The sequence below is a fragment of the Schistocerca cancellata genome, chromosome 4, assembly GCF_023864275.1.
Source record: "Schistocerca cancellata isolate TAMUIC-IGC-003103 chromosome 4, iqSchCanc2.1, whole genome shotgun sequence".
NCBI classification, from domain to species: Eukaryota; Metazoa; Arthropoda; class Insecta; order Orthoptera; family Acrididae; genus Schistocerca; species Schistocerca cancellata.
The window spans coordinates 668,251,081-668,263,347 of record NC_064629.1 but is presented as its reverse complement, the minus strand read 5'-3'; the positions used below and the strand labels follow the sequence as shown (position 1 = coordinate 668,263,347).

General features: G+C 35.1%; 1 protein-coding gene across 2 annotated transcripts in view; it reads left to right on the top strand.

Moving 5' to 3' along the window:
• The window catches only part of LOC126183438 (plexin-A4), a 963,020-nt gene that overhangs the window by 930,176 nt on the left and 20,577 nt on the right, over window positions 1–12,267 (top strand). For both annotated transcript variants that reach the window (XM_049925426.1, XM_049925425.1), the window contains 12 exons: window positions 657–788; window positions 998–1,199; window positions 2,755–3,334; window positions 3,587–3,752; window positions 3,843–3,962; window positions 4,042–4,284; window positions 6,344–6,520; window positions 6,749–6,998; window positions 7,143–7,407; window positions 9,470–9,607; window positions 11,326–11,539; window positions 12,002–12,185. In XM_049925426.1, coding sequence (XP_049781383.1) covers window positions 657–788; window positions 998–1,199; window positions 2,755–3,334; window positions 3,587–3,752; window positions 3,843–3,962; window positions 4,042–4,284; window positions 6,344–6,520; window positions 6,749–6,998; window positions 7,143–7,407; window positions 9,470–9,607; window positions 11,326–11,539; window positions 12,002–12,185 — 2,671 coding nt within the window. The remainder of the gene's footprint in view (window positions 1–656; window positions 789–997; window positions 1,200–2,754; window positions 3,335–3,586; window positions 3,753–3,842; window positions 3,963–4,041; window positions 4,285–6,343; window positions 6,521–6,748; window positions 6,999–7,142; window positions 7,408–9,469; window positions 9,608–11,325; window positions 11,540–12,001; window positions 12,186–12,267) is intronic.

Sequence of the window (12,267 nt, the reverse complement as noted above, 5' to 3'; positions counted from 1 at the left end):
AAACTGTGGTAAAACTTTTAAAATTTTGTGAACTATTTAGACTTCTACCTAGACTTTTAGATCGTAGGTTATTGTGTGCTGCAGAACGTAACTGGCTCATCCAATTATAGTTCCGTGGTGTTCATCCACATTTTCTATGCTGCAAGTGTAAAATTTTAATGTGTGTCTCCTTTACCACACTCATCTCCTTATATTTTAGTATAGGTGCTAAAGAACTCATGCAAATATCATCATATCCACATCATCATCATTACTATTGTCATCATCAAGACAGCTGTACTATAGCATGTGGTATTCCAAAATGTCTTGCATTTCTGTTCTCATATACATAATGTATGACAACGTGAAAGAACTTAATCTTATCAAATAAATGAAAAGAATGTGTAGTTATAAAATATGTGGTTTTTGAGTTTGTACTGTTAAGGATTTACATGACAAAATGGTATTGAAGTAGTCTGTTTCTGTATTTTTTTTACATCAGAGTAATTTCTAATATAGTTGTGAATATACCCTCCTGCATATAAATAAATTTACTTATAAAGAAACAGCAACAAACAGATATGCATAGTTACTTCATTATTAATTATGGCCCTAAGTTGCAATAACCTGAATATAGATTCATGTCTGTGAGTTAACAGTACACATTAAAATTGCAGCGAATTGGTCCAAGCTACCGAAGTGGTCCTGGCTTCTGTCCCACAATTAATGCTACTGCTGGTGGGTCCACAGAAATTCTTGTATCATCTGGTATCAAGAAAAGCATAAGAGTCAAAGTTCATATTATTGGGGTAAGGAATACTTTGTTTTGTAGTAGTTTCAGGACTTCCAATGATACTTCCAGAGTTGTTAAAGAATTATTACCTGCAAAACTAACTGTGATTATGTATGATTTTTCTTTGTACTTTCAAGTTTTACTTGGCTTTTCGTAATAGTGTTTTATATATAGGTATATTTGTTTTTATTTTATAATTATTGATTTGCATGTGGCTGTTTACAGCAATTTATTGTGCAGACCCGCTTTATGTGTCAATTCAACATTGAAGGCCGTGTGACAAGTGTGAACGCTCAGCTGCTAGGTGACACCATATACTGTGATATGATGGAATTTTCATATACATCACGTGCTCCAAATATAACTGCTACATTTGCTGTTATTTGGGGAGGCTCAAAGCCACTGGACAATCCTGACAATATACATGGTAAGCTTGTCATTTGTAATTTACAGCTACTAAAATCCAAGAAACATTTTTGCATGTTAAATATTATTTGTGAGTCAAATATAAGACCAGTCTTAGCCAAGAAAACATTAACTGTCAACACTCTGAATGTAAGGCCTGTGACAGAACCGAAAAGAAAAAAAATTCAATATATTGAGTGATTAATGGATATTATATAACCAAACAAATTATTATTCTAAAAAAGGTAAATGAAATGCATTGAAAAAATGTGAGGATTGTGATAGGGAAAACTAAAAATTCACAGTTTATATCAAGCTTTTGTAAGCAGTATTTTTTATAGGATTAGAAGAAGAAAAAAGGACACAAAAAGACAGTTGAAGGTACTGAAACTGAGGCCAGATCACTCAAACTTTTAAGTTTAAGGAGAGAAATTGGGCTCGGTGTAGAAGGTAAACAACTATAGATGATTTTCTTTACATCAGAGAAATTATGTATGCTCACACAGCATTTTTACTATGTGGAAAAAAAGAGTGCTGCAGAAAAGATAACTGATGTTGGAGTTTCAGTGAGGTGATGTGGAGAAAATTAATAGTACATTGAAAAAAATGATGAGAGAGAAGAAGCTAAAGATGATAAAACTAATAAAAATCACTATCAGTTGCAAATATGGTAATAAATAAATAAAAACTGCAGATTTTATGTGGAGGTATTGGAAGTAGAGAAAATAATGAAATAAAGCAGGTTCTGTGGAGACAAAGAATGAGGTGAAGGAAAGGTTCTCATTAATGATCAGAGAAAAGATGAAGAAGTTGTGAGAAAGGTCAATGTTAAATCTAGTGAGCTGACAGAAGACAGATATCCTTTAAAGATTAAGTTTCAATCTGTGTTTTGAGGGACAGATACAAAATGATAGGTTGGGAAAACACAGGCAGTGAAATCGTGGTCTATTCCTTTTCATAATGCAGAATTGTTGTGCAAAAGCTGGTTGTAACTACTGCACTGCAATGTACAGTTTGAAATAGACCATTGATAATCAGTCTGACATGAGAGACAAGGAAAAGAGAAAACGCTGTATCCAAGCCACAAAGTTCTGAAATGCTGGTCATTAAGGTGGAACTCACCAAAAACAAAACTTCATGTTGCATACTAAATCACAGCGCATCCTTTTTATTAGCAGTTGCAGTTTTACTTACATTTATTTTTCTTTAATCTAACTATCTTTCAGTACTAAAACAATACTGGAAAGTTCTGTGTGGAGTAAAATTAACCACTCACCTTATATCTGAGCAGTCAACAGGTACACGAACTGGACTGAAATCATTGCTAAGTTTTCATCACTAAGCCTTTGGACAATGTTAGTTTTCAGGAAAGTACTTGTCCAAAAGCTTACCAATGATTTCAGTCTCATTTTATGTGCCTGTTGACTGCTCAACTACTGAATTATTTGGTGAGCCATTAGCTTTACTCCTTTTCCTATTCATGTTAAGCTACTATGATTCATCATTAAGAAATATAGTCTTTGCAGAGTTTGTTCAATAATCTTTCTAATCACAGTTCTGATTTTAATTTTTTCCAGTGGTTATCTACCGATGTCGTGACATGGCAGACAACTGTGGTATGTGCCTAGCATTGGCAGAGAAGTACAGTTGTGGGTGGTGCCAAGTATCAGATCGCTGTGAAGTAAAAGAGCAATGTGACCAAGGATCTGGTGTCTGGTTGAATCGCAATCAGACCTGCCCAAATCCTGAAGTAACAGATTTTGAACCACAGCTGGGTCCCTGGGAAGGTGGAACAAATATAACCATCTATGGAATAAACTTGGGAAAAACATTTGCAGATATATACGGTGGTGTGAGTGTAGCTGGAATTCAGTGTGAACCCTATGAGCAGTTATACATAAAGACAAAGCAGATTGTGTGTCGTGTGGATGGTCCAGGGACAAATGAGCCAAGGCGTGGTCCAGTTATTGTGAGGGTTGAGGACTTCCGTGGAGAATCAAAACACAGTTATGAATTTGTGGATCCTTTGATAGAAGCTATTACACCAAAATATGGTCCACGGTCTGGTGGTACAGTGCTGAAGATATCTGGCCGCTTCATGAATGCTGGAAGCCGAATCTTGGCTTTTATTGATGATTTGCCATGTGAAATAACTGAGTACGTATTAATTATAACTTTGAATGTGCTGAAGTATATTGCTGAATATTGTTACATTGTGGAGAAGTGACTTTCTTGTCAGTTGTAGCATTTGTGAATGCTGATATTACTGTTGGTGTACAGCAGTAATACGCTGTGTTGTCACATATACAACATTTTACTTTTGTTAGTCAAGTATTTTTATGAACTGTGGATGTTAACTAGTGCCTTATAGTACTACTGATAGTTAACATAAGTTCTTGTTGTTCTTAGGACAAAGCCAGATGAAGCACTGTGTATTACAAGCACATCAGATAGGCAGAGAAGTGGGAAATTGCGAATGAAATTTGACAAGGGCGACAGAATTTTTGACAAAGAACTGTTTGAATATGTGGAAGACCCTACTATTGAAAGTGTTGAATCTGGTGTTGCAGGACAGGTAGGTGCTGTTTGAGATCACATTACTGTGCACAGATGGCAGTGCAGAATGTTCGTGAATGCTAATGAATGTTAAATATTTGTATTTCAGATCAAAATTCCCAAGGGCATTCCAGCCGGAGGCATAAGAATATCAGTATCTGGGAAGAACCTAGCTTACATACAGAATCCACAGATGTATGTCTATTATGGTGACAAAATGTTTGAGAGTGTAGGTATTCATTTTATTGCTTTCTGTTTCCATCAATTCTTTACTGTTGTTTTAACTTTTTGATGATATTATTTAACAGAAATGTGTTGTGCAAAGCAACTCAAATATGGCATGCTCATCACCAACGATTGAAGTAACCAGTGAGCCGGATGCAGAACACCCTCTCACTCTAGAATATGGCTTTCTGATGGATAATGTAACTGGTGTTCGTAACCTTTCAGTAAAGCCTGGATACAGTCATTTCTTATTGTATCCCAATCCAATTTATGAACCATTTGACGAGGAAGTGAAGTACTACAAGAGTGATTACTTGACAATCAATGTAAGTATATTCTTGTACTCTGTTAAATGTTTTGGATTTGCAAATTTGACTTCTTGTTAACTTCAGTCTAGAAGAATATATTTGATATCACCCATTAAATAATTAGCAATAAGTGTTCTACATGTTAATATTTCTGCATTAACATAGTGTAGGCTCAATTTTTATCACAAATAATTTTATGTAATGAAAAAAAAACCCACAAATATGGGCAGAATTAAATTTGTTTTGTATAATGGAGATAGTTTAGAAATAAACTCAGAAAGCATAGTTTCAGTAAGGAAAATGGATTGGAACTGCTGTTTCTGCAACTCTTACAGATGAAATTTCTCTGGTTAAATGATCGGTTTTCAAGTAGTTAGTTCCATTTTTAAATTTGATGGAGATAAAACATATTTTTCAACCAGAAATTCCTGTATATTCTTCTACTTAATTATGGTCATAGACCTGTCACAGTTGTGAAGATGGATGAAGCTTAAAAACATTGTTGTACCAGGTCCAGTGTCAGATTTGGAACAAGAGAGAGGGGTCCTATGTTGACCACTAGTATGACATTACAATCAGTCATACGGTATCTAACATACATGTGTCTAGTTGACAATCCAGTTTTTATTCCAATCAAATTTGAAAATAGAACACAGTGTTCCAAAAATAATTTGTAAAACAAAGAAATTTCATAAGTAACCGCTGTGAAAACAAAAATTCTTATCCATTTTCATATTTAATAATATCTGCAGATACACAAGAACTATGAAGATGGATAATGTTCTGTAGTTTTAGTTAATGAGGTTTGTCAGTGAATCTAGAAGCTAAATGCATGTTACTTACAAAAGCACAACCATTTTTAAAAAAATGCATATTTTATGTGTGTAATGCAGATTTCAATTGACGTAGGTGTCAAAATTGATTTTAGGAAGTGGATCTTAGTATACACTTTCAATAAGATGGAAAGGTAAATCTCTGTCAGTGCAACAAGTATGGTTATTATGGGTAAAATTGTGTCTCTTGACATTTAATATTCACAATGAAGCAACAAAGACGCAAACTCTTTGGCATCGAACCTGTATATATCCACATATGATTTCCATAATGTAGTGTGACAAATTTGCAGAAATGTTTTGTTTAATTTTACCCAGCTGTATAAAAAATAATAATAAAAACTCTTGTATCATACCTGTAGTGAGTTCTGCCACTGACATCCATTATGCACCTGTCACAGAAAAAATAATTCTTACTATTTTCATGAAAGCTCCAATGTATATTCTATAACAATACATAATTTCATTGAGAATAACACTAGATGTAGAGCTTGTGAAGAATTCGTGAAGCACCAGCTCCTCCATAACTTAACTGGTATCACAGTAAAATACAGTGTGGTCATAAACAGTCTGAAAAGCTTGTAAGGGTGTTGCAGGGTAGGGTGTGCTGAGAAAAAATTGTTAAGGAAAAAAATTTGAAATGATGTACTGTTTCCAAGTTAATTAGCACAGAAGTTAGTCAATCAGTCCATTGCATGAGCAAATTCAAGAGGCCTGCAAGAGATGGTGTTGCCAAATATATTTTTAAAACCAAACTGGAGAGTGATACAAAAATTGGACATGGGCTGATAGTAAGGACTGAACTGGAGCCAAAGGCTGAGCAGTCTGATGTGGTATCATCTATGCTATGAGAACAATTGACATTAATTGTTTCTGATAGGCTGCTTGAATTTGCATGCACAGTGACCTGGCCACTTCAGTGCTAAATAACTTAGAAACAGCACAATGTATAGATGTTTTTTCTTTTTTTCGTAACAATTGTTAGTCAGCACAACCTCCATTGCAGGACAGGTACAAGCTTTACGGACTGTTTCTGACTACCCTGTATGTTTCAGAGATTATATGCATTCTGGATGATCTCTTTGTTGCAGACTTATTCATTTACTAGCAAATATACCAAAAAAGTCTTTGTTTTTCCATGTAATGCCTGTGAAACATTTGACAAAGGTGGAAGCAGTTTCTTTTTTTTTCCAATTTTAATTTTATTTTACAGATTTTGTGATTTATTTTTTCTGTTTACATAGGGTCAACATTTGGACAGAGCCTGCCAAGAATCTGATGTTGTGGTCCAAATAGGCAAAAGTTTTTGTAATGTAACTTCACTTTCTCGTCAGCAGTTGACTTGTAGGCCTCCAGTTACTCAGCCACCAGCACTGGATGATGATGGCCGCCCAAACACACAAGAGTTACCTGAAGTAGTGGTTAGTTTGCTTCCATTTTAATACATTGCTTTATTGCTAGCAGAAAGAAGTTCATGTGTTTTGCAACCACATTTCACCAAAGTCTCTTGAAAACTTCCTTTTCCATATAAAACTCTGTCATGTATACCAATTTTCATACCTTTTAGTGACAGTTAACCACTTGTACGATCAAACTACATTTAGTAATCCAAAACAATGTTAATACCATTGATTCTTTTTTATTTTCAGGTAATTGTTGGTGGTAAACTCAAATACGTTATTGGAAAATTGAGCTATGCTTCTCCGAGTGCTATTAATGGTCCACTATCAAAACCAGCTTTGTTAGGAATAATTATTGCTATTGTTGTATTGTCTCTTGTTTTTATTGGATTTTTAATTGCGTATCGTCGTAAATCAACTGAAAGTAATCGTGTACTGAAAAACATGCAAGAACAGATGGATATTCTAGAACTTCGTGTTGCAGCAGAATGCAAAGAAGGTATGATACTTAATGTGGTCATTAATTTGGATATGTGCAAGCTATTATTGTTTTTACTTTATACTCAACATAATATTTAAAGGAAGTGCCATGAGGAAAAGTTAATCTGACTGCATAAAGAAAGATAATTTTGCTTCCTAACAGCATTTGCCGAGCTGCAGACAGAGATGACTGACCTCACAGGTGATCTAACATCTGGTGGTATTCCATTCCTGGACTATCGAACATATGCAATGAAAATATTATTCCCTAATATGGATGACCATGCTGTCTTGCAGTGGGAACGGCCAGAGTTATTACGAAAAGAAAAGGGTCTTAGATTGTTTGGTCAGCTTATAATGAATAAAACATTCCTGTTACTTTTCATTAGGACACTGGAAAGCAATCGATACTTCTCAATGAGGGACAGGTGAGTTACATACCATAATCTTAGTTTATTTAATAATTGCTGCATCAGCAGTATATTTATGGTATAGTGCAAAACTTCAGTGTTTTTGTTGTTGTTGTTGTTGTTGTGGTGGTGGTGGTGGTGGTGGTGGTGGTGGTGGTGGTGGAGGAGGAGGAGGAGGTGGTTTTTGTTGTTATCATTGTGGTCATTGTATGTAGAGAAAATATTACATTGTTATTTTTCAGGGCAGAACAAGCTGTGTGACATACCTACTTATCCAAGAGATGATCACTTTTCAGATTTCAGAGCTCTAAATTATATTCATTGAGCTGAAGGGAATATTGTGGGAAGCTATTTTGGCAGTGTTAATTTTGACCAGTTTATTGTTGGTTACAGTATTTTATGGCTAGTTGTTTATGACATTTTCTGTGTTTAAAAAACCATGTGCACCTAATGGATTACTGTATTATAAAACAGCTTCAATTTACCAAGTGTTAAGAGATATGTGCAAAAAAGTGTGATAAAATATTGATTTTTCAGAATGAGATGTTTCTTCGTATCATACAAAAGACAAAAAAAGTGTAAGAGAGATATCAAAAGTGTCATCCTTCACATGGGATGTCCTGGCTGACCTAACACTTAAACCCTGAATAGCCTTACACTCCCAGCCGGTCATATCAATTAGTAGATGATGTAACCTATGTTATTGAAAGCTAGAAACTTTGCCTCCACTCTTTGTGTACGTTTCCTGTAAATAGCAACTTTTTCTGCCTAAGTCTAATAGTAACACTGTAGTGACGATTATATTATATTTCACAGTGACAAGTATACTTTTTTTCCCTCTGTTGGAATGTCGTATATGATCTTCAGGATGCACCACTGGGAAAGAAATTAATTTGTTATTTTCTAAAACTAGATGGCAACATTTGTACGTTCTTTCATTTGTCTTCTCATTTTGCGGGTGCTCGTTTTTAGACCATCCAACACATATAAACTTGCCTTAATGCCCCTCCTTTGCCTCCCCCTCCCAATACTCTTCAGCCCCTAAGTTACTGCCACCACACATGCACACTCACAAGAGATTAAATTGGTTACATGAAGACAAAATACGTTACGAAATTTTCTTAACGCCAGCTGGGTGTGCGACAAGTAATAAAGAGTTAGAAACATAGTTTATTTGTTAAAAAGCCCTTTATATTGACTGTATGTAAAGAATATCAATAAGTTGCATTGTCAGGGCATTGTATTTGGCCAGGATGATCTAGCCATGTATCTGCATGTGTGTTACATAGTGAATGGCTCTGACGGTGGAAATTGTTCTGAAGTTCATAAATATTTTCAGTCATTTTCTTATGTCCCTGTTTACTGCTCAATGTCTCAACTATATCACAACTGCTTACCTTTACTCCTTTCGTTACCTAAATATCAATATGTCGGTGAAGTCAGATTGTTCCTATTTTAAGAAGGATCATTTTGAATAAAACAAAGACCAACATTTTGTTGGAGAAACCCTCGCAAGACTTACTGATGGCAGACTATGAAACTGAAATCTGTATTTTTAGTCTTCGATCAAAAAGTAAGTGGCTGAGAGAACAAATGGAATTCAGTAAAAGTAATTATATTATTTTACTAGCATCTCACAAAACATGTTTGCATAAACAGGAAACACACAGTTTACCAAAGAATTCCTGGAATTACATGACAACCATTTGAATTTAGATGTAAATATGTGTATCTGGACAGGGGAACGTCTTGATATAACGAGTTTGAGATTCATTTGTATTTTTGTGTATTTGGTTGCTGTTTCATTCTAGACTAGTCTTTTCCAGACAGATGGCATGAAGAAAATTTGTTTGACAAATAATGGAATTTGTAACTTCAGACTTGAATTTCATGCTGAAAAATGATATTAGTTGATTTCCCTATCAAAATAGTTATATTCTAAAATTTTAATAATATAGTAGAAAGATGGCAGTTAAAGTGATCTTGAAATGAAATATAAACAAAGTGAAATGTCTATCACTATTTAATGTTATCACCATTGTATATACAGTTTTTTTATTCTGCTGCTTGTGTTTTTCAGAGTAAATGTTGCATCATTGATAATGGTTACTTTACAAAGCAAAATGGAATACTGCACTGATATTTTGAAAACCTTGCTGGCAGAACTTATTGAGAAGTGCATGGAAGGAAAGAGCCATCCAAAGTTACTGCTCAGAAGGTGAGTTTCTTGAAAACGTTATGTGAATCGTCAATGGGAATAACAAACAAATACTTTATGGAGATATGCAGTATGTCGGTGATGATTTAAATACACTTTCTAGAGCTCCTGTGTGTATATGTGTAAGGCAGGGTTGTATATTATCGCCACTGATTTTCAACATTTATTCAGAACATATCTTTAAGGAAGCTCTTGATGACGTAGAGATGGGAGTGCTCTTGAACGGAAAATATATCGACAACATGCATTATGCTGATGACACAGTAATATTTTCTGATAGTGAAGATAGTTTGCAGTACCTTGTCAATAAACTTGCACAAAAAAGCTATGAATATGGTCTAGATGTCGACCATAAAAAAACGAAATAAATGATAATCAGTAAAAACAGAGTCTCTGCATGTTACATTAAGATGGCAAAAATCACATAGAGCAAGTACATAAATACGCGTACCTTGGCACTACAGTAAATGGGCAGTGGGATCTTTCTGATGGCGTGAGCACTCGAATTGGAAAAGCCAGGGCTGTCTTTAATAAGATGGCTAACCTTTTCAAGAATCGTGGCTTAGCAGTGACGACGAAGATCAGACTTCTATAATGCTTCTATGATGTTGAAACATGGACTCTGACAGAATTGTTGGGTAAGTGGCTGGAGGCTTTTGAGATGTGGCTGTACAGGAGAATGTTAAGAATACCATGGACAGCGCATGTCACAAATGTTGAGGTTCTACGAAGAATGAAGGAAGAGAAAAACGTACTGGCCACCGTGAAAGCAAGAAAGATCCAGTACCTGGGACCCATCATGCGGAACAACAACAGATACCATCTCCTCCAGACCATCCTGCAAGGAAAAATGCCAGGGAAGAGAAGCATTGGCCAGAGAAGAATATCCTGGCTTAAGAACATCAGAACTTGGACCTCTAAAACATCTACAGAGCTATTTAGAGTTGCAAGTGACAGGAAAAGCACTGCCAAGATGGTTGCCAACATCCGGAATGGATAGGAACCAGAAGAAGAAGAACACGATTGAAATTTGGTGAACCAGGAAAATATTGAAATTTCAAATACTGTACCTCTTGTATCTGATTTTTTACATAAGGAAATTATAATATTTGAAAATCTAAAATTTCTGCAATGATCAGTTTCATCAAATCAATAGGCATGTCTTCGCATATCAGATGGAATTACTAAAAGAGTGTTGTAGTACGAGTTGTAAAACAGGACGGAGGTCTACAGCACACAAGACATAAATCAAACATGCTAACCTGAGGAGCTTGTAGACAAACATACAAATGAAAACAGAAAGATGCTGAAACAAAGTTACTAGACCTACAGAGTCCTTGATTAGGTAAGGAAGGGAAGGTTTGGGTTGAGATAGAAAATGTTATGAGCAAGAAAATTAGAGATGAATGGTGGAGAGAGAAGAAAGGAGATTGAATGGTGGTTTCATTCCAATTATTCATATGGCTGTCAGGAAACTAGAAGACTAAACACTTACGAGCATTGAAGAAGTAGCATAGAATGTAGAGCATATTATATTTTACATCCTTTCCCATTATATATATTGTCTTCCACCCTCCACACACATATACACACATTTGAACAAAAACTTAAGTTTTACATCTGTATATATTAGCAAATGTCAGTGAAGTTTAGTAGTTTGTAAGTGCTGTATATAACTTACATGCAAACTGATGTATTCTGTTGGGTTTGTATTTTAGGACTGAAAGTGTAGCAGAAAAGATGCTGTCAGCATGGTTTACTTTCCTCTTATACAAGTTTTTGCGTGAGTGTGCTGGTGAACCTCTTTTCATGCTATTTCGGGCAATGAAACAGCAAGTGGATAAGGGACCTGTTGATGCCATAACATCAGAAGCTAGATATTCTTTAAGTGAAGAGAAACTTATACGGCAGTCTATTGACTTCAAACCTATGGTAAGAGTTTCATGAACACCTTAGCATAATTACATATTTTTGTATTTATTACTATTGTCAATGTTCTGCAAACACATCAACAGCTGTACTGTTTAAGTTTACATCCTATAATGGTCAGTGCATTCAAGTTATGTATGTATTATTTTTATGATGTTACAGTTGAAAATCTTTTGTGTATATGTGTGTGTGTGTGTCTGCTTAATAAGCTGTGGAATGCTAAGTATTGTCAGAGTGTGACAGTAAAAACTATGCTCAATTTTTTGGAAATGTGGTATATGAACATTACATTTGACATGCATGGATATTTCTAATATTATTACTGTAAGATACACTACAGAGGACACACTTTCAAATTTTTTGTTACTGTTACTTCAGAATTCACACAGTTCTTAGAATTTTACATTATTATGTACTTAAAAGATATGCTTTAACAAGCCATTTGTTTGTTGTTATCTTTCCCAGACTGTGTATGTGTCCATTTCACAACAAGCAGTATTTGTTGGAGGACTTGATCCAAATACTGAAAATGTACCTGTTAAGGTCTTAGACTGTGATACAATTTCTCAAGTGAAAGAGAAATCCTTAGACACAATTTACCGTGCCACGCCATACAGCCAGAGACCAAAGAAGGATGATCTGGATCTGGGTAAATTTTATTACAATCACTGTCTTTTTACTTTATAATATAATCATAAATGCCCAGTATCAAGTTGTATTTGCCTTGGTAA